Source organism: Candoia aspera, chromosome 2 (genome assembly GCF_035149785.1).
Source record: "Candoia aspera isolate rCanAsp1 chromosome 2, rCanAsp1.hap2, whole genome shotgun sequence".
Classification (NCBI taxonomy): Eukaryota; Metazoa; Chordata; class Lepidosauria; order Squamata; family Boidae; genus Candoia; species Candoia aspera.
The window spans coordinates 248,750,957-248,778,294 of record NC_086154.1 but is presented as its reverse complement, the minus strand read 5'-3'; the positions used below and the strand labels follow the sequence as shown (position 1 = coordinate 248,778,294).

Below are 27,338 nucleotides of genomic sequence, written 5' to 3'. Positions count from 1 at the left end.
TAATACCGATAAAATAGAGGTACCATTCATCAAGATTTTCATGTTCAATCATGTCTGATTCTTGGAGACTGCCTGGACAAGTCCCTGCAGTTTTCTTGGCAAGGTTTTCAGAAGTGGTTTGCCATTGCCCCCTTCCTAGGGCTGAGGGGGAGTGACTGGCCCAAGCTCACCCAACTGGCTTTGTCCCTAAGGCATGACTAGAACTCACAGTCTCCTGGTTTCTAGCCTGATGCCTTGAGCACTACACCAAACTGGCTCTCTCATCAAGAACACTGACGAACTACATCAGTCACTTCTAGATGGGCTGCACTCATAGATGTGAAGTTGGGGCATGCCTGACCCATCTTCACTTTTCTTGGATATTCAAGTAATGAATTTGCTGTGGTCTTATCTATGAAGACCAGCTTGGTTTCAGCCATTAATGCTTCAGTTACTCATAGACTAGACTACACCCCATAAGGACTGTCTTTATGGAGGCTGTCTCTGCTGCTTTAATTGGTCCAAAATGTACAGGCAGACTTCCTTTTCCTTCCCCTGATGCTTGCTGAAGAAAGAACATAACTCTAATTTTATGTCAGCTCCACTGGCTTTCTGTTTGCTTCTGGACCCAAGTCAGAATTCTCCTCAGAAGGATCCTTACCCCTTGCTCTAGTACAACTCCACAGATGGATTATTCATACCACTCAGAAAACGTTACGGTCTGGACTGGGATCATTAGAATGTATCCTTGTACTGAAAGCAACTCTGCATTATGCAACCCAGTGGATTGGTTCACTGCCATCCTCACCTCCAGAAAAAGTCCTGGAAATCAATGAATTCGTTCAAAAGCTTTCTCAGTTCTGAGCTACATATAATTGAAAAAAAATATGCAGTGCAGACTAACAGGGACTAGTTCTCCAGAGACAGCTACATACTGGCCAGTAACTGGCATCTAATTTATTCTGTGTATGTTCTAATGTCGTATTATATCTAAACTTTATTTCAAAAAATCACATTTCTCAAGCAAAATGTGTTTGCCTAACACTAGAAATAACCCCAAGTACACTGATAAGGACCTGCCTAGCTTCTCCAAACTGGCCAGCAAATCAGATCCCTGGGATTTCCTGCCTTGTAGCCCTCAACCTCTATAAAAATCTCTGCTTTCCCACTGTTCGGGGTCCCTCTTTCTTACAAAGCAGGTCCCCAACAGTCATTGCAATAAAGCTTGTTTCTCCTCCTCAGCGTTGTGCTCCTTCTTCAGGTGGAATCCACAACAGTTTCAGACTGTTACATTCCATATTCCAGTATGGAGAACCATTGATGATGAAGGCTCCACCACTTGCCTTTCTACCTGTCACATGAGATTACAATATTTTAAAAAATCTCTCTCAAATGCAGTTTGATTCCTGATGACTCTACGGACATGTCTATGAAACTTGGAAGTGGTTTGCCATTGTCTTCTTCTGGGGTATTTTTTTGACTTCCCTATCTAGTCTACAGATTAAGGAATTCTTGGTGGTCTCCCATCCAAATACAAACCAGGTCTGATTTTGCTTTGCTTTTTAGGATCTGCAGAAGTTGACTAAGTGCTGCCACTTAACTGGGTTTCGAATTGGACTAGTTACATGCAAATGTCCTGACCCCAAAACAGGCTGTTCTGACCTTGAAAGAGGCATATTCCAAATATTCTGGGCTTGGAACATACCATGAGAGAATGCTTCGTAGATCTGGAACTGCTCCAACCTCAAAAGGGCCTGTTCTGAATATTTCAGTGTCAGAAATTCGGAATATTCCATGAGAGAATATTTTTCCCAGTCCTAGATTAAAGGCTCAACAAGTCCATGAAGGAGAAAAAGAAAGTGACAATTTTGTTATCATTCATTTCAGATAATTATACTTTAGCTTGCTTGAATAACACTGGACTCAAATTAAAATCAATAAAAGTGTTATTGCCAAAGGCACAAATTCCTGCTTTATTATGTTATCATTCCAACATATGCTTAATCAGTAGCACATATGCAGAATTTATTTATGACCTTAAATCTTAAATTCAAGTTTTATTGGCACGGTATTTTTTTTATGGCTATTTCCCTGCTGCAATCCTGGGAAAATAAGTTTGTTAAGTCACTCTGAGAAACAAATTTAACAACAAAATTTGTAAAACATAATTATTTGATAGTACATCCATGTAGGATGTATATGGATCTTTAATTTAGGATTCAGTTTTTTGCTTAGGATTTATAGAGCTTGCAAAACTAAGATTGATCATCCATGTTTAATCTAATACATATTTTCCTGCTTTTGAAGTCAGCTCAGACAGACAAATGGATCATCAACACGTAAGTCCCTTTAATCATATGGATGCATATTTTTATTTTGCGTAGTGTCACAGAATTAGCCTTACAATTCTGTAGTAACAGTGTATTTGTTTTATATTAATGTGGTAGGATAAATTCCAAGTGAATTCTACTTATCATGCATCAGAGACTTGATGTTCTGGAAAATACAAGTGCCTCTTCAAATCTATCCCCATCTCCAAGTGGGCTGTATTGTCTCAATGAAAACTACATTTAAAGCCAATAAGGTTAACATCCATGTTTATTCTATGCACAACTGTAGTGCATCATGGGTTTTGCAGTCTCATGCTGCATAATAAAGCTGTTGCGATTTTCAGGCAATGCAGGGACAGCTAAGAACCCGTTCTGCAGGGGGGACCTACTTGAAGGCAGGAGGGATACAAGTTATTTTGACAAGCACATCCTTCTGAAAGAAGGTCCCACAGGACCTCAGCGTGACAGCCCATCCTGTCTGGGCAAAGTTAGTAGAATTTTCTGTCTTTGTTTCAGATAAAACAATCAAAAACAGAAGAACTAATTCTCAGAACAAATGACCGGATCTTTGCACACATCACAACTTAATGACAAACATGAGGATTGAAACAGACATTTTAAGACAGGGCAGATGGAGCAGCTCTTGATCTCTTCACTTAGTCTCAGCTGTATTGTGTAATATGTATGGGGGTAGACAGAAAAGAGAATGGAGTGAAATTGAAAATTGCCCAGTATCATCATCAACGTCATCAATCATTCATTTCTGCAGTATTAATTTCCATATATAGCTATGTGCTTATGCTCTAGATAGAAATCAAAAGATTGTTATGTGCTTTCTTATTCTATGTTCTCATTTTAATAAGTTACAATTTTTAAAAAGCTGACAACACAAATAGCTGTTAGAAAAAGCAGGAGAACGCACCACAATAAAAGTGTAAGTTATGTAAATTAGCTATTCTGTAATATGGCAGTTCTATATCATTAAAACAAAAGTGTCTGATGAAGTGGAGAGGATCCAAAACCAAAACAAAAAAATCAGCCTGTGATTACACTTGCAAAGGGAACAATTTAAGATAATGTTTTTATTATATACAAGCTGTTCTCTTTTCAGGCCCTGAAGCACGCTATGCTGTACTGACTCTTGTCTTTGATTCTTCTTTTCCGATGGTACAAGAACAGACAACAGACCTGAAATCATCCCCTCAGATATTGCTCATACAGACTACAAAGCCTCTTCTAACCATGTTGTAGTTCTTAGGGGGAAAAAGTAGTCTTTCTTCAAACTGGAGAGACAGAGGAATTTTACATGCATTATATGGCACAGTAGAGATTTTATACAGGTAGTCCTCACTTAACAACCATTCGTTTAGTGACAGTTTGGACTTACGAATTAGCTCATCTGGTTGTGTTTCCTGTCCGCTTTACCTGGGAGGGCTGACATCAATCCTGCCGCTGAGGCCAGGGAAGGCTGATTATTTCATTGCCATGGAAAAACAAAGGCAAACTTGATCCATGAGAGAGAGGGCTTCCTTCCACCAAAGGATACAGAAGCCTAGGGAAGCCTATAAAAAAAGGCTGCGTGGAAAAGTAGATAGTTGTGAAAAGGAGAAAATGGTGAATTTGGAGAGAGCAAAAACAAAACTATCAGGGAAAGGTTTTTTGTGGCCATTCTGGACAAGGCTTTATTCCAAATGCTGATGGAAACTGCCTTAAGAGTAGAAGGGCTGTACAGGAGCTAAGGAGCTCTGAAGTGACCAAGGAATGTTAATGCAGCTGCAGCGGGTTGCCTAGAGGCCCCAACCATCCAAGAAAGGCCAGAGAGGCAGAGAGAGACAAGCCAAACCAGCTTTGCCCCAAGATTAAGGCGATCTGCTCTAATGAAGCTACAGGGCTCTAGATGCATTAGCTATAGGAAAATACATGCACATAGGAGAACCTGCTGCACTGAACTTTTAAATGCCATAAATGTAATCAAATGGGTTAAACTTTGCAGCTGTCTGTTGTACTCAGTAGGTGAGAGAGTTGCAAAACACACTGATACCAACGAGCATTCCTTTTGGTGATATGCTGATAACGCTGACAAATAAGTTTTTGCAAATCAGTGGCTGCATGGTATACTTCATTACTCCTACAGGAGTTGATGTAATTGTGACTTCAGAATCAGTTTAGAAAGACTTCCAGAGCCTGCCTCGTTTCCAAAAGACTACTGTAGTTCCTGGAAGCAACAATTTACATCGCCAAGGCCTAGGATATTAAGATGTGTGGACTTCAACTCCCAGAATTCCCCAGCCAGCATGGCTGGCTGAGGAATTCTGGGAGTTGAAGTCCACATGTTTCAAAGTTGCTAAGGTTGAGAAACACTGCTCTATAGAATCTCACAAGGAAACAGAAAACTTATAGATTCCTCCAATAAAGATAAAATTTAAAAAGGAGTTCTTCTGCAGACCATGTTGTTGTTGTTTATTCGTTTAGTCGCTTCTGACTCTTCGTGACTTCATGGACCAGACCATAAAGCAAGCATAATTTCAGACCTGCTACCCTAAAGTCAAAGCAGCAGCTAGAGAAGACGATCCAATACGGAGGGATTGAAATGATCAATGAACCAAGAGAATGGTGCCCAGACGTGGTACCTTTGCCCAAGATAAATAGCATAATTGCATAACTATAGACTTGAAACATCTTTACAAAGCCATAAAAAGTGAGGGTAATCTTTTATAATGTAAACAGTTTTCAGTGTTTTGCAAGTACTTTATGATGCTGCCAGATTAGACCCAAATTATATCAAACTAATGGGGAGTGAGACCCAGTGCAAAGAATGTAGAAAGAACTTCAGAAATTAGCCCTCAGCATTTCTAGCTTAAGGAGACGCAGGGGATTTGGACCATAATTGGCTGAGTTCCTACACCCTTAAATGATTTTTTCTAAACCTATACCATTTGGCAACTGAGACAGAAACAAAACAGCTTTAGGAATGTCAAGAACCCTTAACCGAAACCCCAACACTGGCATTCTAGCAGCTATAGCATAGATTACGTATTGCTTTAAGATCATAAAGGAGAGCTGCAGGCAGAGGTCTGCTGTTTCAGAGCTCCCACAGTTCTGAAATCTGCCCAAATGTCAAACCTGAGAATGTCTTGTGGCAGTGCAGACAGGTGAATTAGTCTCAAAATACAGTTATAGGTTGGAATCCTTCCAATTATACAGGAGCTGTTGGTTTCCTTGACAAATTGCAAAGATTTGGACTGGGTATCAAATCCCCTACATAAAACACACCGGCTGGGCATTATCCAGGCAAAACACACATAAGCAGCAGATACTTTCTCCTGGCACCCACTAAAATATCTGATCCAGTTTCAATTCAACTTTTGGAAGAAGCAGAGATTTATTAAACTTACATTCCTCAGCGCCTATGTCTGATCAGTTCTTTCAAGATATGCACCATATTATTGCTTTTGACCTAAAGCAATATTAAACATGGTACAAAATGATTGGCTATCCCCTGAATTCCTACCACACTCACAAATTCTGTGCAGAAAGAGGAAGACTTACAGATTCAAGAAAAAAAGAACAGAAGAACTTCTACCTTAGGAATGAGTTTGGTGGTAGCCATAAAACCAATAGCTTCTTGGTCACTAAACAAGGCAGCCGCTAAATGAGGACTACCTATATATACGCAAGGAAAACTCAGGAAAAAAAATAGGGAGAAGGAGTTCTGAGTGGAATGAGACTTTTGCTTGGCAAAGGAATCTAATTCTGAATTAATCTGATTTGTTTGTTACTCTTTATACAACATGTTAATGCTTGTGATGGTGATTGTGTGTTAGAACTATCTAACTATCAAAGCAGGATAACATACCCCCCCTTCTAATTTATCATTCCTGATCACAAGGGCAGTTGAAGAGAGAGATTTGAAGGTGTGGGTAGGTATGAGAGAAGCTTGGCATTCTAGGCTGGGAAATGTAATCTGTCGGAGTGACAGATTTATGAATATATGTTTAGTTCCAGGGAAGACAGGAGCTGACAGCCTAGAGATATGCTGAAATATTAAGAGACCTTGTTTACAGCCCATTTTAAGTTATGAATAAAAGCTAATCTGAGTCCCTTGTTTTAATGTTTACAGAGTGACTATGCTGTTCTTTACTTTCCCCAACATTCAACCTAATCACTCTACCTTAGGAAAAAAGAACAAAAGAATTTCTACCTTAGGAATGAGTTTGGTGGTAGCCATAAAACCAATAGCTCCTTTAGAGATATCCCTGGATTAATGGGATTATACCTTAATTTTGAAAGAAGAATAAGAAAAGGACAGGGAGGCTATGCAACACTCTTGCTAGCTGAAAGTCTTGGGCCATTTGTATGAAGAACAGTGGTGACAAATCACTTGGTGCTGTAATGCTGAATGTATCTGCCATTTCCACTGTGATGCTTAGGAGGATCTCTTATGCACTGTGGCTAACAACGTCACTTCATGCATCAGTCTCTTGATCTGCATAAATGGCTGTGAAAGACTAGACTGATGCTTGTAAACAGATTCCTTTCCTTAGCACAGGCACGCTTTCATTGCTTTCCCACAGGTTTGTGTTTTATCTGCTTCAGTTGCTGGGAAAAATTATGCTGTCCCTGTCATTGGTCCCTGAGCCTTCAAAAACTGGAGGAAGGATTCTTTGGGCTGTTGTTTCATGCCTTAAATTTTTATAAGCACCTTCACACGGCTGACCTTCGGTCTTATACAAGACTTGCCACAAAGATAAAGAGGAACCATTCCTTCTCTATCTTTTAAGGCCCAGGAGCTTTAACTGAGCATTTCATCTACTAGCTTTCCCCAACCTGGTTGAAGTCCAACGTGCTGGAGGGTACTAGGCTGCATGAGAGTGAACTACACAAATTATTTTCAGAGCCTCAAAACCATAAATGGGATGAAGGATTGGTCCACAGTATTTGCTTGGAGTGGAGAAGCAAACATTTACTACCTAAAGCCAGTCAAATTATTTTGGATTCTGGGTCATTCCTCTCCTTGGCAGTAAAAATACAATAAGAATAAACTAAATTGTTAGGAAGTTGCTTCCCTAGCATGATCATACTCTAGTATTAGCTGCTGTGTGTTAAGTCTGCCTCTTACTTAGCTTATTCCCAAATAGATCCAGAGTGCCCTGCTTTACAAAAGAAAAAATTCAGAAAGGCAGTGTTTGCAGAAAGGGGGGAAGGAGACCCAAAGACTATGACTGGGTTCACACATCATGACCTGTTCAGAAGCCACAATAATGTAATTTATATGGCTAAGCCATTAATCATGGTTTGCAAAAGGTAAGAGCTGGATTCATACTTCCAACAAAGTCAAAACAACAAACTACTTATCATTCAGCATAACATTTAAGCCCAGCCATTAAGAAATAATCTGACACTGACATCCTTTCTTCCACTCATGGCAATATTTTATTTGTTGATGTCATGCATGCATTCAAAGCATTTCTAGAGAAAAGTTTAAAGATTTCATAAACTAAGGTGCAACACACATAATGGCTCATTCACTCATAGCACACTTAGGATCTTTAGGATCGTCCAATCATGAGGCATCTTTTCACTGCAGACCAGCTCCTGGATCCAGCTTCTCAAAATTACATTGGTTGAACAATCTACCTCCAAAAATTTTTCACTAAGTATAAAAAGTTTAAATGTGCTTCCAGGAACTCAAACATTACTCAAAAGGCATTGGTCAAAAGGCACTGGGCAGCTATTTCATCTTTCCTTCCATAATGAATTTTCTTTCTGTTACTTCCCCCCCTCAAAAAAAAAAAATCAAAGGAAGCAATAGGAAAACACTGGTGAGTTCCAAATGTAAGATGAAGTCTGGATCTATTGTAAAAATTCCATAAACGAGACACAGCAATTCAATACTAAAGTTCTTGTCTGGAAGTACTCTACAGAGCACTGATCACTGGAAATATTTCAGATTTTGAGACTTTGAAGAGTTTCACTTCCTATCAGATGTGGTGGATAGTTTAATCTGTCTGATTGTTATATATATATATATCGCTAAATTAGAACTGATAGGAACTGAAGTGGAATTGACATTGCTGGAAATTACAGCTGTAGACCCAAGGTCTGGTTGAGGCACACTTTGTTTTTGGATCCAAACTTATGTGTTAACTGAAATATTTGGCCTGTCATTCAGGTACGCAGTAGCTGTCAAAACAGCAGTGCTTCACTTTTGGCAGAAAGAATTCTGAATGCTAATACTGTGATCCAGCAACATTTCTTAGTTTATATGCTTGATAGTCCCCCAAAATGATATTGAGTAGAGATGGAGAGCTGAATGAGACCATTCCAGCACTCAGCTGTTCAGTACCAAGAGAATTTCTACACATTGCAACAGACAGATCTAGGTTTGCCCCTGAAGAATTTATTGCAGAAAATTCTGGATCCCTTTATGAGCATGTGTGAATGATGCATATCTTTAGAGATATAAGTTTATATTCCCATTTTAGGTTTTCAAGGGCAACCAAAAATTTGCAGTTGTCAGCCCCAGTTGTAAGAAAAAGTATCAATAACTGTTTGCCTCAACACTATAGTGTCTTCCTCCTCAAGAATCTTGCTTCAGAAGGCCAACTCTCCCACATTAACTATTGCATATTTTGTAATAATAGCAGTTCAAGGGCAACCCATGTGCATAGATCCCACTCAGCAGTAAGAACTGAGCTGCCATGAACAAAACCTCAGGCCCAAGCTCTAATATTTCTAATGAAAGAATAAATCTTGGCAAAGTTTTCTGCAGAGATCTATGAGAGATACAGCTAGAAAGAACCATGCTGGGCTGGTTTGACAAATTGCTAAAAGCCAACACTTGCTAGATATTTGCTAAGTGGCAGGAAATGACATTCTCTGTTGCTTGTTTTTCACCTTGGGTTCATGACAACTTACTAAATTTCTTGTCATGAGTAAGGATGGCGAGCAGGGGGCTCCCATCCAGCCTGTAAAGCGCATGCGTAGTACTGAGGAATTAGGTGGCCATTCAAAGAGACACAGATCGGGCCCGCCTTAGTCTTTGGGGTTTATATGTCTGGGTTTTTCCCACGCTTCTTCAGTTTGTTAGGATTCTCTGTTATGTAGCAGTAATAAAACACTAGAGACCTATTCCTTGTCTCAGCATGGTTCCTGGCTGTTAGGACATTTCTTATCTTCATCATGCATTGCATAAACAGAAAGGCCAGGTCAGGAAGCAGACCTCACAAGGACTACTGAAACTCTACTTTATGATGTGGTATAATAACAGAATTTTGAAAGCCCTTGAAAGCCTGACAGACTTTCTCCCCACTTCCTCAATACTAAGAGAATCAAGGCAATCTTGAGTTTCTTTCTCACTCACTCTTCTCTTTCCAGGCTAAGTTGGTGCCCTTGCATTCCGTTTTCAAGGCTACGTCCATACACCTGTACAGCTGGATGACATGATACATAAGTGGGTATATAGGTGGCTTAAAAATTATTCTCAAAGAGCATCGTTGGTCTCTCATCAAACTGGAATGAGCATTCAAATGGATGGCAGAAGATTCAGTCCTGGGTGTTGTAGCCTTAAATATTTTTATTAATGGCTTTGATGAGGAGTCGGAAGGAATGCTTAGCCAATCTGTATATGACACAAAATTAGGATAGGACAGGATAGGATAGGATAGGAAGGATCATTCAATAGGTTAGAAAAATTGGCTGAACAAAACTTAACAGAAATGAATGGAGTAACTTTCCAATAATTTCTGTTGAACTTCATTCTATTACTTTTACCCTAATCCGAAATACACAAACAAATATAGATTGAGGATACATGGCTTAGTAATATTACTTGTGAAAAGATCTTCAAATAACAGCTGATTCCAAACTAAACATGAGTCATCTGCTTGATGTGCCTACAAAAAAGCAAATGTAATTTTAGGGTGCCTCAATAGAAGTTCACATTCTAAATCACAGCAAATAATAGTTCCACCTTATTCTGCATTGGTCAGACCACTCCCTTATGTATTTCATTTAGCTCTTGGGGAGTCACACTTTAAGAAGGATTCACAAAACCTGGAAGAGACTTGGAGAAGGATGATGAGAATGAAGAGGAGAGTAGAAACTAAATCCTATAGAGAGACAGAAGAAAGTGGGGATGTTTAGATGTCTGAGAAATGAAAACTAAGAGGCAAGCAATATAACAGCACTTTTCATATACTTGAAAAGGTGTCACGTGAAAGGCCAAGGTGTTCTCTGTAACTCCTTGCAGGATATGGGAGTGCAGGATATGGGAAAATGATTTTTGGTTACAGGAGGCAGATTCCAACTGAATGCTAGAAAATACATCCTAAGAGTGAGAGCACTTTGATAGGAAAATGGGTGACTAAGGGAGATCACGATATGTTCAAGCACAGGCTGGCAACCATCTGTCTGGGATGCTTTAATTGGAATTAATGCACTGAGTTAGTGCATCTTCCAGCCGCAGGATTCTGGCCCATCTGCAGTTTCTAAACCACCTTCAAGAGCCACAGTATAAGGAATACATTGCAATAACCAGTCTTTGAAGCTACCAGTTCAGGCATCATTAATGCAAGCTCTGTGTCCTCCAGGAAGTAGATTATCAGCCAAAGCTGAACTTTTGTAACTTCTGATCTTTCCAGCCAGCTCTAAATGGGGCAAATGGGCACCTTTCCTCCCCCTGCCACTTATTTGTTACCACATTCAAGCTATATTCCTCCTCTGCCCCACCACCCAAAAATACAATTCTCTATATCTCTCTACTGAGATATAGAGAAAAAGAGGTGGTATTGCATAGGTTAAGAGGTGATGGCAAGGCTAGCTGGTCAGAGGCAAATGGAATTAATCCTGTGCTCTACCATGGCATCCTGCTTTCTGGAGGAGTCATTGAAATGCATCTTGAAAGTCACAGGCAAGACAGGAAAACAACACATTTTTTAAAATCAAGAATGGTGAGCTGGAAGGCATCATTTGACTACGCTGTAACTTTTTTTAAAAAAAAAGTTTTGACCAATGACTCATTGCACCCCACCACCAAAGCTTTGCTCCCTCAAAGTCTTATCCATATCCTTCCCCACCTTTTTGTTTTGATCTTGAGCCACTACCCATGCCCACTGCTCACATTCCTGTCCATGACAGTCTTAAAAAGAAAGGCATCCTCTGCAAAATTTTCCTGGAAGGGATCAAAGCATGCTTACTGAAGCAACTTCTATATTTGCCCCAGGAAATGCAAAATAAAGATGGTGGTAATAGATGGCCTACATTTAAAACAAACAAATATGATTTAAACATGCTGGCTGGGGAATTCTGGGAGTTGAAGTCCACACATCTTAAAATTGCTGAGGTTGAGAAACACTGCACTATAAGAATATACTACTCTGGGCAGTGTACAGAATTAAAAATAAAGGTTTACAATATCCAGCACAAACAGAAAAGGAAGATGGTGGAACAAACATCCACTAAAAACCCTCAGAGAAGACCTTGCATCCCTCACCTAGCCTAGAGTCTGGGGAAGAGCCAAGTCTCTGAGACACACTGAAAGGAAAGCAGGGTTAGGCCATTTGGATCTCTGTGGGGATGCTGTCTAGAGGAGGCCCCCTTCCTTGGTCTTACCAGATGACATTGCTTATTGGATAGGACCAGCAGACCCCAGGTCCTCTGCTATGAACGGCTCTCTCAGTGGTAACCAGCTGTTGCCTTTAATCTGTGCGTCGATACTTAATTTAGAATTTGCACGACAGATACCAAAGAACGAGAACACTAAGGGAGACACCAGGACGGTAATAAATCTTGAAAAAGTTTTATTAAGAAATTGCCCCCAAACATTCTTACAGCATCAGGAGGATACGACCCCAAACAGCCGGGTGAGCCCAAACAATGGGGAGGGTTTCCAGAACATGACTCACAAAGGGGTTGCTTTCGTTGGGTGGGTTTTATAGCCCTGCGATCCTTCTTTCCTCCTCCTCCACCCCCAGAGTTGCTCAGTTTAGGCATCAGCAAAGGAGGATTAGATATTAATGAGGATTAAGTGTCTAGCAGGCCCTGGGCGCCTGCTATGACAAAAGAGGGAAATAATTATCTGATTGGGGTTAGAGCTGGAAGTTTGTTATCTCACAGCTCGCAAGAGTAAATAGGAACAGCTGGCTTGTCTAAGCAGGTGTCCAGGTGTTAATTGAAAGATGCAAGTCAATCACAGGACACCAGCATCTTGAATTGCACCTCAAACTCTACTGAAAAACAATGCTGCTTACCATAGGGGTTACCCATAAGTCCTTGCCACATTCTGGACAAGCTGAAGCCTCCAAGTACAGGTAGACCTCACTTAACAACCATTCGTTTAGTGATGGTTTGGACTTACGACGGTGCTGAAAAAAACCAACATGCGACCGGTCCTCACACTTATGACCATCACAGCATCCCTGCAGTCATATCATCACGATTTGGGCATTTGGCAACTGGTTTGCATTTACAACTGTCACAATGTTCTGAAGTCATGTGATTGCCATTTTCAACCTTCCTAGCCAGCTTCCAGCAAGCAAAATCAATTGGGAACTGCATCATTCACTTAATGACCACATGGTTCACTTAATTACTGTGGTGATTTGCTTAACAACTGCCACAAAAAAGGTCATAAAATCAGGTTGGATTCGCTTAATGACCATTTTGTTTAGCAACCAAAATTCAGGTCCTAATTGTGGTCATTAAGCGAGGACTACCTGTAGTAACCCCATCTAGAGTGCATTGTAGTAGCTCACAGAATTCCTGACACACCTGGCCTTTATCCGCACTAAGTGGAAATCCTGGGAGTTGTGAAGACACACACACAAAAGTGATCCTGCGGCCCCCAGTGAAATTAAGCTTCTTCGGAAACTGTTTTAAAGGATGATAGAAGTAGGAGAATTGGGGGGAGGGGACGTTGCAGCACTGGGAAGAAGGGGGTGAGCCCTTTCACCCTGACGAAAAGCCAACACCCCTTAAAAATGCCCCCCTTGCACAAAATTGTGCTTGAAAGGACCCTCCATTGAGAGCTCTGCAACCTGTTTTAAAGATCTGCAATTAACTTTTAAGTTCCACATTGCTTGAGATACATGGATTTCTGAATAAAAGGACAAGTATTTGCACAACTGATGGCTGAAAGCGAAGAGGAACTGAGGAGCCTTATGATGAAGGTGAAAGAAGAAAGTGCAAAAGCTGGTTTGCAGCTAAACCTCAAAAAAACCAAGATTATGGCAACCAGCTTGATTGATAACTGGCAAATAGAGGGAGAAAATGTAGAAGCAGTGAAAGACTTTGTATTCCTAGGTGCGAAGATTACTGCAGATGCTGACTGCAGTCAGGAAATCAGAAGACGCTTAATCCTTGGGAGAAGAGCAATGACAAATCTCGATAAAATAGTTAAGAGCAGAGACATCACACTGACAACAAAGGCCCGCATAGTTAAAGCAATGGTGTTCCCCATAGTAACATATGGCTGCGAGAGCTGGACCATAAGGAAGGCTGAGCGAAGGAAGATCGATGCTTTTGAACTGTGGTGTTGGAGGAAAATTCTGAGAGTGCCTTGGACTGCACGAAGATCAAACCAGTCCATCCTCCAGGAAATAAAGCCAGACTGCTCACTTGAGGGAATGATATTAAAGGCAAAACTGAAATACTTTGGCCACATAATGAGAAGACAGGACACCCTGGAGAAGATGCTGATGCTCGGGAGAGTGGAGGGCAAAAGGAAGAGGGGCCGACCAAGGGCAAGGTGGATGGATGATATTCTAGAGGTGACGGACTCGTCCCTGGGGGAGCTGGGGGTGTTGACGACCGACAGGAAGCTCTGGCGTGGGCTGGTCCATGAAGTCACGAAGAGTCGGAAGCGACTAAATGAATAAACAACAAATTTGCACAACACTAAAGGACAGCCTCGTGTGGCGCAGAGTGGTAGGCAGCAGTATTGCAACCAAAACTCTCCCCGCGACCTGAGTTTGATCCCAGCAGAAGCTGGATTCTCAGGTAGCCGGCTCAGGTCAACTCAGCCTTCCATCCTTCCGAGGTCGGTAAAATGAGTGCCCAGCTTGCTGGGGAAGGTGAGACTGGGGAAGGTAATGGTAAACCACGTGGCTCTATAGTCTGCCGAGAAAACGTCGCGAAAGCAGCCTCCCCCCAAAGGGTCAGACATGACTCGGTGCTTGCACAGGGGACCTTTCATCACAAAGGACAGGAGAAAAGAAGATTCATGGACATCTGCTGGTCCACGTATCCTTACACAAAATACTGCTCTGACTGTGTTTGAAAAGTCTTTGAAAACCCGTCTGTTTCCCTAGGCTTTAGGTTATAGACAGCAGAAAGCCTCCCCTAGGATTTTATATGTCAGTTTGAATATTTCTCTTCCAGAGTATATTTTTCCCCTTGTTTTGCTGTTCTGTTTTTAATATTGTACGCCACCCAGAGATTTTATGGATTTAGTAAATAAATACTACTCACTGTTGGGTAAGTAAACCTCTGATTATACACAAAGGTTTTGCTCTGCTTTATTCTTTCTATTCTGTAGAGCTCCGGAACAAACTTTATGGACAAAAGTATATGAAATTTCTCCTGTTCTGTTGGTGGAACATGTTTATCAGCAGGAGGTTAATCGAATGCCAGTCAGGAAAAAAAAATCAGCCTGTTGTGTAGGTACTTATTGATGGGCAATCTCAAGGCCTCCACTCTCAGTTCTGATCAATCAGGACCCTTGTCCTGTTACCAAGGCAAACATGCAGAGTTAGAGAAGAAATGTAAAAAATATATTTTGGTATTTTGGAAACATTGGCAGATGCAGATACAGATTCAGATTTGGCAGCCAACAGAATTGCTGGCAGGAAAATTGTGTTTATCTAGATCAGTGTTTCTCAACCTCAGCAAGTTTAAGATGTGTGGACTTCAAATCCCAGAATTACCCAGCCAGGCTGGGAGTTGAAGTCCACACATCTTAAAGTTGCCAAGTTTGAGAAACACTGATCTAGAGCAATGTTTCCCAACCTTGGCAACTTTAGAATATGTGGGCTTCTGCTCCCAGAATTCCCCTGCTGGCTGGAGAATTCTAGGAGTTGAAGTCCATGCATCTTAACGTTGATGAGTTTGGGATATACTGCTGTAGACTGATGTGCCAAAGGCTCCATAATTGGGAATTAACTTTAATGGCAAGGAGACTGTCTTGGGGGCACTCTCTCTCTACCCATCGAAAGCCACAGAGGAAGATCTTGCTACTTATTTATTTATTTATTTATTTATCAAATTTATCACCGCCCATCTCCCCCACAAGAAGGGACTCTGGGTGGTTCACAATAAATACTTATGCTTCCAGTCCCCAGGCCCTGCAGCTTTTAGGCTTTGCTCAGTAATTTTCATGCCAAGCATGTTCATTCCATGTGTGTAAGCTAAGCCCTAAGGATAGTATTTCCAGAACTGTGCAGCTAAAGAAAGGGAGAACACCAGCATGAAAATAAAGTATTTTCCATTTGGCCTGTAAAAGACACAGCTTTTACAGGCCAAGCATTCATGGTTATCATTTAGATTAGGTTACTCCTAAATTCTCTGCATTTATATAGCAGCAGCATCCAAGGCTACTATGACTTGGCTAATTGTTCCACATTTGGTAGTGAGGCTCTTTTTCTTAATAACTAATTTCATTTATTCTTAAACCAGAGAAATCTTGAAACAATGTACAGAAATGACATAAAGCCAGGTTAGAATCCATGCGCAAAGAAGATCACCAAATTTCTCAGTTGGCAGTTGAGCTGGCAATGATTATAACTCATTGATAAAGCAGATTATTTTGCATGCAAATTTTCCAGGATCAATCCTTGATGCGTAACATTAAAAGGTAAAAAGGTAAAGGTTTCCCTTGACGTAAAGTCCAGTCGAATCCGACTCTAGGGGGCGGTGCTCATCTCCGTTTCTAAGCCTTGGAGCCGGCGTTGTCATAGACACTTCCGGGTCATGTGGCCAGCATGACTCACGGAACGCCGTTACCTTCCCGCCGAAGCGGTACCAATTAATCTACTCACATTTGCATGTTTTCGAACTGCTTGGTGTGCAGAAGCTGGGACGAGCAACGGGAGCTCACCCCGCCGCGCGGTTTCGAACCGCCGACCTTCCGATCGACGGCTCAGCGGTTTAACCCGCAGCGCCACCGCGTCCCTCCGAACATTAAAAGGAGCAATTAACAAATAATATGAGTCACAAATTCTCCAAGAAGCACAGAGTAGCCTGGAGAGAAGTAGGTTCATGTAATGGTACGTGGGAAAGAGGATGGGCCAAGAAATGCTGCCTAGAGAACGGTCAGATAAGAGAGAGCATAGCCCACAGCTGGATAGTAGGCAGGGCAAGAGGCTCAGGAGGGACCCTCCCTAAGTTATTGGGCTGAAAAGGTGATGGTGGGAGAGTTGTACTTTCAGACTTGCAAGATTCTGTTAAAGTACTGTAGCTTTACAATAAAGTAGCATTAGCTCAGCTGGTTGTGTTTCCTGTCTGGTCTACCTAGTAAGGCTGACAGTTCATTTGGTATCAAGCAGCACCAGTGCTCTTCCACTTAGCTAGCTGACCTCACTCAGCTTTTTCATGTGCCATCTAAAAACACTTGGTTATCCTGTGCTAAAATGAAAGGACTACAGTACAGTACATAGGATCTGTCACTAAGCTACCTGGCCTTTGATATCCACATAGGGCCCCAGAGTCACTCATGGAAATGAAACAATGCTGGAGGCTGGCACTTGCTTTGCAACATGCCAGGTTCCTTTTCATTCTTTCCAGCACATCAAAATTTGTCTGTCCACCAGCAGAATAACTTCCCCAAAGCAGAATGGAATGGATTCAACTGTGCTATAATTGGCAAAAGAAAGATTTATTTCAAAAATGGCCTGGATCAGGCTGGGGACCATGGAGAAAAAAAAATCCAGAACAAATTTTCCCTGATGGGAGAGGCAACTGGGCAGCTGCTCAGACGGTTGTCATGTCCTCCATGGTTCCTTCCTGTCATGTGACCTGCAGTAACAGCTATTATTAAGGGGTGGGAAAGAATTCCAGAAGCCATGCTCCATATCAGTGTTTCTCAACCGTGACAACTTTAAGATGGGTGGACTTCAACTCCTAGAATTCTTGGCTGGCTAGGGAATTCTGGGAGTTGAAGTCCACCCATCTTAAAGTTGACAAGGTTGAGAAACACTGCTCTACATGCTTTCCTTACTTTGCTTTAATTTTTTTTAATGTACTGTTAAAAAAAAGTGGAACAGGAAAACTGGTAGATACCTCAGGTTCCACACCAATGACAATCAAGCCTAAAGACAACATCCTGTGGCCAAATAATCCCAGGCATACCTTCCAGTGGGTAAGCACCATTAGTGACAGCACAGCATGTTTTATTTAGCAGTTAATGGAAACTAAGAACTCTTGTTTGTTTGAAGAGGAATAACACAGAGAACAAAATGTAAACAAACTATACTTTCTTTAACTGTCTGGTTCTTCTCCAAATAAATAAGTTCACATCATTTAATAAAACCACAATACCAGCTGTTGTTAGTTGTTTCTATTCCTGGGAGAAATAAGCAGGTGCCAACATGTATGCTCACAAATGTGACCTGCAAACGTGATAATAAATTTTAATGAAGTCCCAGATCAGTTTTCATTATGGAGTCCTTGGTAGAACTCCAAAACTGCCATAAAGATTAGAATTCATGAACTTGTTGAAGTTAATAGCTCTTTAAAACCTGAAGTTCACCTTCATGTTATTTTCATCTCTTTCTTATTGAGCAAATGGCTTGACTGACCTGTATCTAAGCTAAGCATTGCCAGCAAGTCTTACAGAATGCTTGTGGTAAATGGGATCAATTTTTCTAATAAAATTGCTCTAAATTGCACTTAGAGATTGCAATGATGATTTTTCCATCACATCCAGGAATTCCATTATCCTGGCGAAACTCCTCATTGAAAAACTGGAACTATTCTTGGAAAAACAAAAAAAGTTGCTGCTGAGAGAATTAATCAGCAAGGTGGCAGCTATGATGGATTCTCCCAGGTGACCAACTTTTCCATCTTTCCATCCCTCTGAGTCTAATTTAAAGCATGCTTCAGACTGATGTGGACTGGTTGGACTATTATTAGATTGATTGGGCCACCAGGACAGCCAGCATGGACTTTTTGAGTCTAGGCCTCACAGAGGACCACTATCCAAATAGCACTTTTTGGGGGTTAACATCTGAGCACAGAGAATGGTCAACGAACAGTGCTCACTTGCCAGCAAGTAACTGAATGCCCTATTCCACCATCTCAGAACTGTGTCCTAAAAACACGTTCCTTGGATTCATTCTCTTCGTTCCACATTCTCTTCAATTGATACATGCTCCTTTCCCCACATTAACAATAAAAGAGATCAGTTTCTAGCATCTCCCCACGTTTCTATGATTGCAGACTCAGTTGCCTTCCAAACTCTTAATGCTAGCACGCCAACAATTCTACACTGGGTCTTTTTTATCAAATCGGGCTGCCACACTGCTACAGTGGAATCCCAGGAATTGGAAGGGGGAGTGAGCCAAGAACCCCCTCCAACGAGAAAACAGGCCACACCTCCAAGCATAATGCAGTAAGATGTTGGCATTCCTAATGCAGAATTCCTTGCCTTGACATGGTATTGCCCTGCACTAGGATAAATCAGAATTGCTTGCAGTTACAAGCCCCTGTTACGACATTAGGTGTTCATGGAGGATTATCTCACCCAACTACCAAAACTGCACCTTCAACTGGAAAACCTTGTTGTTGTTCAAGGGCATGATAACCCAGAGTAACTGCTAACAGCCAAATAAATTCTTCCTTACTAATATAGCTTATAGCTCCAAAGTTGTTGGGTGACAGTGGGGGAACCTGATGGGAGTGTTGCATTGGCAAGATATCCGCTGTGAACTGGGACTGACCTAGTTCACTCAAAAAGTAACTCTCACCTCCAGGGGAAGGTAGTTTCCAAAGAAAAGAGCTGTGTTGTTGCAAACGTTCTGTGGCACACAAAATCAAAACAATATTCTTTTTGTACTTGGTTGCAAGGGGGAGTGGAATCGTTCGTTTTCATGATCAGAAATTTCTAAGGACAGATAGAGAATGTGAGCTTTGCCCTTGCCTCTGTCTCACTTCCAGGGTTTATCCACCTGTGACTGTGGAAAATGATTAGCTTTTAAAAGGAAACATCACCTTTCACAACAATACCACCGTGTGAGATCCAGCATTGTGTTTGCCTTGGTCCTAGCCAAGTTTCTACAGTAATCCATCTCATTGCATTCAAGGTTTCTTCCCAGGCCTCCAAGTCTCAGAAGTAGGTCTAGGACCGAAGGCCTAGTGGGGCAGGTTTTGCTTCCCCATTCAACAGAACTTTTAAAAGTCTACAGAGAATGAAAAAGTGGGTAGGAGATGCTTGTAAATATTTAGCCCAGAAAGCAAGGATTACCTAGGAAACAGTCCCTTACTGATTATCCCTTCAATAATCAAGGCTAAATTAACCTCTTTCATACCACACAAACCACCACTATCTTGCTCTATGGGAAACATTTCTTAAATATCATTTACCACTGTGAAAAACAGAAACAGAAACATGGCAATCACTGAAGTCTTAGAACTGTGGATTTGTTAAATTAGCAAACCAAATACTTTAAAAGTGTACAGGTCCTATTGCCCAGTAGAATACCTGATGGGAATTCATTAATGTAGCAAGAGTGTCCTCGAGCATGTAGAGAGTTTGTTTTCCAAACAACCGAAGTATTACAAACAGACTTCATAATCTGGAATTAACAGCAATGGTTCTGGGCCAGGCAGGAATTCAAGGGCTGGAAAGGAGGACAAATTTGAAATCTAGTATGTATTTTTTTTTAACGATCCATATACAATCTATGTTTTATGTGTTAGATTTTGTTTTCAATTAGTCTTGCAAGCCATTTTAAAATACACTGTTGTAAATCAAAGTGTGTGCGTGCGTATGCATATGTATATATAGTTCAGATATTTGCAGGATGCTGTAGGCTGTAGGTTTAGACTTCTCTCTGTGTCAGACTTGTGACTGACATGCACATAGGAGAAACAGCAAAGTTAAGAAACAGTAGATTTATTGTGGGCACAAAGAGAAATTAAATGTAGAAAGAAGATTGCAAGGAAACCATGCATATATTGTTCCCTTAAAACATTTGGGTTGTAAATTTAAAAACTTCAGCTTTATTCGGAATGCCTTTGAAAACTTTAAGGCTGTGTTGCCAACAGAAGACAGGAATAAGTGCCTGGTGGTTCAGTATCTGTGAATGTAGCAGAAGGTATTATGCGGCAGTGCGTGTAGAATAAATCTTATGCCATCGTTCTCCAACTATTTTGAAGATTATGGGAATGGTAGTCCAGCACATCTGGAGCGCCCCAGACTGGGCAGGGCTGTCTTTCCCATTGCACTTCGATCCTTGCCTCTTTTGTTGGCAATGTGTGATACCGAACTCTTTGACACTCTTATTTAAAGGTTTTCTCCAGATACTTTTTATGACAGTTGCATGGGCAGAGCTAACAAGACAGACGTTTCCATCCGTATCAGGCCCTCTTTTCAAGTATGCTTTTGAACATAGCTCCAGGGGATTTTACAGACCAGGAGATTTTACAGACCAGCAGGGAAGCAAAGCCTTTTCATTCCTCTCTAATGTGGTGGGAGTGAAAGGGGAGGGAAATACTCTCAAATGTTTACATTGGCTTTGTTTAATCTGTAGACAGGCATCAAGAACATACTTTGGGCTGGAATTCTGCAGGCGGCAGCTGCCTGCCAACTCACTACGCCCTGTCTCTTTTTCTGATTAGGGACTAAGTCAAAACTCAAACCTTTCTCCACATACCAGATATTCTGGTTGGCTTTGGGCCAATCTGAAACCCTTGTTTTGAAAATTCAAGAGAAATTCAGTCTTTCTTTTCCTGCCACAGAAGACGTGTCTCAACTTTTCTGAGCGTATAGATCAGGTTACCATGGTGATAAAAACCCAAATTGTCTAGAGGTATCTCTACAATCAAAGTGAATGCATGGACAAAAAAGGACCCTTGATATTCAATGTTAAAACAGAGCAGATTTCCCCAAATCTGACAGCCCCTAGATATGTTGGGGCTGCAAACCCTTAATCATGGGCATCTGTGGGGGACATCATGTCTGTAATGACATCATTGCAGAAATGACATGAAGTATGCAATTTGCATGATGACATCATGATGCACATATTATTATGGTTTCCTCCAGATGCCTATGCCTATAGTGACTACTACAATTGCTATGTTTGAAGATATAGCCCAAAATATCTGGAGGGGACAGAGAGGGACAGCAGGTTATAGCAGGGTCAGCAAGGGTCACAAGCTTCCTTGAGCACCACAGTGCATATGACTGAGTCCAATGACTGAATAAAGCATGATTTCTCTCTTGTTTTTTCTTGGGATTTTGAGGTGAAGCCTATTTGGTCTTCTGCAACTTTTTCACATTTCCTGTCTTAAAAGAACAGAAATCATGGATTTTCAGTAATTGTGGCTGGAATGGATCCCAGTGATAGAATGTGGGTTTGGCTCAGAGAAGGAGGAAGGGAATGCCCAGCTGTTACAGAAAAAAGATTTGAGTCCTGTGAAAGTAGAAAGTGTGAGAGAGAAACTCAGCGCAACTCCATCTTGATTGTGTTAGATATCTGTTGAAGCAGAGAGTAGTTTTGACAGGCTTTCAATATTCTGTTACGATACATGTACAAGATACGATTCAATATTCTGACACGATACCCTAAACCAGCCTTTTTCAACCTTTTGACCCTGGAGGAACCCTTGAAATATTTTTCAGGCCTCGGGGAACCCCTGTACATTCAGGCTCAAATATAGGCCAGAAGTAACATAATTATTGTATTTGTTTCATGGGTAGACCTATATATATGCATGAACAGTGTTCTTAAACTAAAAATAAAGAATGAAACTTACCTCTTCAATGTGAAGTTGCCCAAATTTGACATAATTTTTTAAATAAATCATGATCTCCCAAGAAACCCCTAGTGACCTCTCACAGAACCCTAGGGTTCCACACTGAGAAACCCTGCTCTAAACCTAAACTCCTGATGACCCCTGTTTTCTAAACATGCCTCCCTTGAAGGGCTAACATCTCCAGAAGCTGCAAAAATAGGGGTCAGCAGCTCCACAGCAGTCCCTGAACCACAGTTCTTGTACATGAGGAAAGAAAAGAAGAAAAGGACAGAAAATGAAATCTAAGCCATGGTAGGTTACCACTTTCTCTAAAAGTGACCTTTCTATAACAACTATTTTATGAAAGCACCCATTCTCCAAATTCTAAAAATGGCTTTTTTTTTTAATCTGTTCAGTCTTGTCTGATTCTCAGAGACTGCCTGGACAAGTCCCTGCAGCTTTCTTGGCAAGGTTTTTCAGAAGTGGTATGCCATTGCCTCCTTCCTAGGGCTGAGTGAAAGTGACTGGCCCAAGGTCACCCAGCTGGCTTTGTGCCTAAGGCAGGACTAGAACTCACGGTCTCCCAGTTTCTAGCCTGATGCCTTAACCACTACACCAAACTGGCTCTATAGATGTTTATCAGCCCCTAAAGTGAAAGAATCCTAAGACGATAACCATCATGGACCACATGATTGTTCAAATTCTTGCACAATTTTTGTGGTAGAAGGTAGGAGGAGTTTAAGCTGGCCTCAAGGTGAAACTTTCCTACAAAATCCATTTGTATGTACACTCTACTAGGTAGCTAATCCTATAATGCTATTTTGATAAATTTAAAATTATTTTCTTTTTTATGCACACTTCCTGATGTTGGGCTAGTTTAAGACTATCTTCCATTTACAATTACAAAGGGTGATAAAGATTTCAAAATAACTCAGTCACTTACTAGCCCATTGCAAGTACTGATCACTGCCTTTCCATTCCTGGAATCAGAATCCATGACCGTCCCAAGAAGGTGACATGACGTGTCTACACTTGGTATGACCTTAGCATCAAGATAGTTGCCATAGCGTTTTTCCAGAACGTAATTATTGGACAGTAATTCTTGGTGAAGAGTTAAGCTGAAGAAGAGATCCTTCTTTCTGTGCCTAATTTTATAATATACTTTACTGTCCCTTCTCCTGGAGTCTCTTTTCCCTCTGAAGTTTGAAGTATGGTGATGTAAATGGTAGGAAAGAAAATGTCCATCTGCACCAACTCTTTCTGGGCTAACCACTTGGTAGTCTTGCAACGTTTTAACAAATTGATCTAGGGAAGAAAAAGGGTCCAAACTTAGCTTTTTAAAAAACATCACTATTAACATTAGAGTTCATTACATTTATAGTATATAACATTCCATTACTCCCTACCAGATTCAAAGTCTCAGTTCTAACCATTGAAGCTCATTTGAGACATTGTGTTTATTTCCTGCTTAGAATATATCCACTGAAATAAATGGCCCTTAAATTAATTATGACCTGATTTCAGCTGGTCTGTGGTAAGTGAAATCTTTCCCTTAGTGTTCCTAAAAATAGCCATATGGAGGTTCCTAAGGGAGATCATGTAAGTGTGAAGCAAGATTGTTGTTGCTCTTAAATGTCCAACACTTTCAGAAACTCTTAATCTATTATGGTTATAATTAACATTATTATAATGATTAGTTTTTTATGTTTCAGTTTTAGTACTGTTTCTTCAATTCTCTGGAATTCATCCCTTAGAGATATTTCACTCCTTAAGGCCAGCTAGCCTCATCCTGAAGTCCTCCAGATAACATTAGGGCTACAGCTTCCAGAATTTCTAGCCAACATATCTGAAGGACAAACCAAGCTTTGTAATAGCTTGTGTGTTTTATTTTCTACTTTAATGATTTTTTAATTGGCATTATGAATTCTTGTACTATTTTATTTTCTACATTTCCTAAAGGGCAATGTAAATAACAGATACCTTTAGTAGAAGAAATATATAAATAAAATACTCTCATGACAACCCCATGAGGTTCAGCTTGTCCCCATCAACCCATTTTGTTGTGATGAATTCCATCTGAAATTATTCTTTGCATATACAGTATTTAACCTTGTGTTATATTTGTCTCTTATGTAGTTGATGCTATGTTTCTAGCAAGAGGTAGCACCTAGTTGACCATGGATGATCTCAGTAAGTTAATCAGGATCTATTTGATTAGTATTTCAATGGGAGGCTACTGTGAAATTCCAGAACTAGTCTGAGAAGTAAAAACAAATATTCCAGGAAAAGGCATGCCTTATTGTTGTCCATGAAATCACCAGGGGCAGAATTCAGCTCAAAGATGAATAGTTGATGCTAATCAAAGAAATGTCAATCAGTCAGCACCCCCCCCTTTTTTTTTTATAGCTGTGATACAGTATTCTTAAATCATCTTCTTTGAGAACTGACTATCCAAACTGGAAGAAATGGAGGAATAATTTCTCCTTCCACCTTTCTTACATCTAGTCCAACTTCAAATAAATGTTGAAATCAGCCATGAGGGATATACCAAGTCCTCAATCTGTATGATTATGGCTCTTCTGAAGCTAATAAGGAGCATGCTTCATGCATTAATAGCAGATTAGGAACTGATCCAATAGGTATATATGTTTGTATTGTGCATGTGTGTAGTTGGATGGATGGAGATATGCTTTTCTCCTCCCTCCCTAGGAACTATTTTGAGCATCATTCCCTTATCTGATACCTTCCAGTTGCAAATGCAGATCCAGATGTTGGTTATAATGGTGATCTCCAGCCTTCTAGGTATAGCCCAGAAGTTAATGCAGACTTTCAAGCATGTTGGGACTGCAACTGCCAACATTCCCAGCCAGTAGCATGCCACCCTACTTGGGAATTCTGGCAATTTCAGTCCCAACCCACCTGGAAGGCAGCAGGTTGGTGAAAGTTGGAATAAGCTAGATATAGATTAGCTTCTACAATAGGATCTACACCTAAATTCCTCAAGCCTTCTAGCTGCCGCATTCTGAGGCAACCGAATGGTCTGAACCTTGTTTCAAGAGCTCAGGTAGAGCACCATAATCTGTCTGTAGTTCAAACTATATGGAGTCTGCTTTCTCTAGCTAAGGCTGCGCTAGGCAAACAAGCTAAAACTGGTAAAGTGCAATTCAGGCCACTGACCCCACCTGAACTGCCAAGATTGGGAAACATTTCTTTCTAAGAATATAACATGGTGTTTCTCAACTTTGGCACACCCCACAATTCTCCAGCCAGCATGTTCATGGCTGAGAATTCTGGGAGTTGAAGAACACATGAGTGAAAGTTGCCGGGCTAATATAATAGCAACACTGACAGAGCATCCAGGAGCATTTCCCATCTGCACAGTTGGTGCTTTTAGAGAGCGCATGCCCATTGGTGACCTATTGTACATCATTGTCCATAGCGATAGATCTCTGGCTCTCCGTCATGTCTTATCTTGTTTTATCTACTCCAGAACAACTACCAGACACCGAAGCAGGATTTTCCCTGCCTTCTTTGGCCCCTTACTGATGCTTCTTTGTGCCAAACCTCCAGATGGTTTCACCTGCGCTTCAATGTTGCAACTGTTCAAAATCATGGGCAACAAACTGGATCATTAAGGTACTGCAAAACTCAAGAAATGGAACAAAATGTCCCCAGCAATATTTTCAGCTGTCTCTTAATAGAATCAGAACCACTGCAGTTTGCAACATTGTGCCCCGGAACCCATCCCAAAGCAGCCAACTGTCAAACATGCTGTTAAAATTGTACAAGTAACAGCTGTGAAAATATCAACTACCAGATCAGTAGTTAAATGCCAGTCCCAGGACTTGCAAGTGGGGCCTCGAACGTCAAAACAGTTCCTTGTTCATGCAAAATGGCTGTGAACAATAAGCAGCCCTCATGCAGCTCTGCTGGATTTGTGCAATTCATAGACATTGTAATAATAAACTGTTTCTTGGAGCTGAATTTGGAAGACAAAGCCCTTTTCTTCATTATTATTTTTTCCTTGAAAGTCTAATACTGCTGAGTTTTGTTTTGTTTTTTATAATGACTGGTGAATAAACTGTGCTCAAACGGGTTAGAGTTTAGAAAACTGCAACCAGAAAAACAGAGTTGTCCAAAATCCCACTCAGCAGAGCTGATTCTTCTAGGGAGAACGGTCATTGTGAGCATTTCACCTTTCGTAACATCAACTTGGAAGCGACAAGGTCACAAGTTAACTGGCTGCAAGGAGGTTGTGTAATAATAATTGCAGCTTCAACAAACCCCGAATTTTGTGGGAGGGGAAAGTTTGTGATTGCCTCTGCCATTTACATTTTACAATGGTTCCGTGTGCACTTGGGGAGCTGCTGTGGGCAGTAAATGCTTCAAAGGGAAAAAAATGTTAGATGTCATAAACAATAAAGCCACAACTATCGAAGAGGTTAGAGGCATTGCACAGAAGAAACTTTATCGACTTACTTGATCATGGCTCCCTTGCTTTATAAATATAAGATCCAGAGTGCAGGAATGTGGACGAAAGATGCCCCATTTTCCTCCGCTATATACAACTACCGTAATTTTGAAACAAAACAAAACAAAAAGCTACTGACCTTGCTTCTTGTCTGGAAAGACAAATCTCCCGGGTAGAGGATTTCTAGCATAGCAAAACGCCTGGGCATTAAGGAGGTGAACCCAAAACGAAAAGTTTACAACCCAGTTTCTCTGGATACATGACATGTTTTAGTTGCAGGAAACTGAAACGGTCGTTTCTTCATTTAAAAGTGCCTAAATAGTAGGGGTGGGGGGGAAACCCCAGTCACACTGCATGGCCAAGGACGGTGAAAATTAAGGCTCCAAGGAAAAAGGGAGGGAGAGAAAAAGAAACTCTTCTTAAAGAGGAAGGACAGAGACACTTTTTTTTCTGGCAGAGGGAGTGATTAGAAGCCTTGGTGTCTGATTTCGGGGGAGAAGGAGGGCCTAGCTGGCAGCTCAGAGGGAGTCCCTTTTCACACACATGTGGCAGAATGCAGTGGTGTTGGAACAAAAAAAGCAAAAAAAACACAAATCCACGAACCTCTC

At 41.0% G+C, this 27,338-nt stretch overlaps 1 protein-coding gene across 1 annotated transcript in view; it reads right to left on the bottom strand.

Moving 5' to 3' along the window:
• Positions 1–27,112, bottom strand: part of ADAMTS12 (ADAM metallopeptidase with thrombospondin type 1 motif 12) — a 177,879-nt gene extending 150,767 nt beyond the window's left edge. The window contains exons 1-2 of the mRNA XM_063295767.1: positions 26,870–27,112; positions 23,203–23,564 (exon numbers count right to left, since the gene is read on the bottom strand). Coding sequence (XP_063151837.1) covers positions 23,203–23,564; positions 26,870–26,996 — 489 coding nt within the window. The 5' untranslated portion in view covers positions 26,997–27,112. The remainder of the gene's footprint in view (positions 1–23,202; positions 23,565–26,869) is intronic.
• Positions 27,113–27,338: the final 226 nt, after the last annotated feature.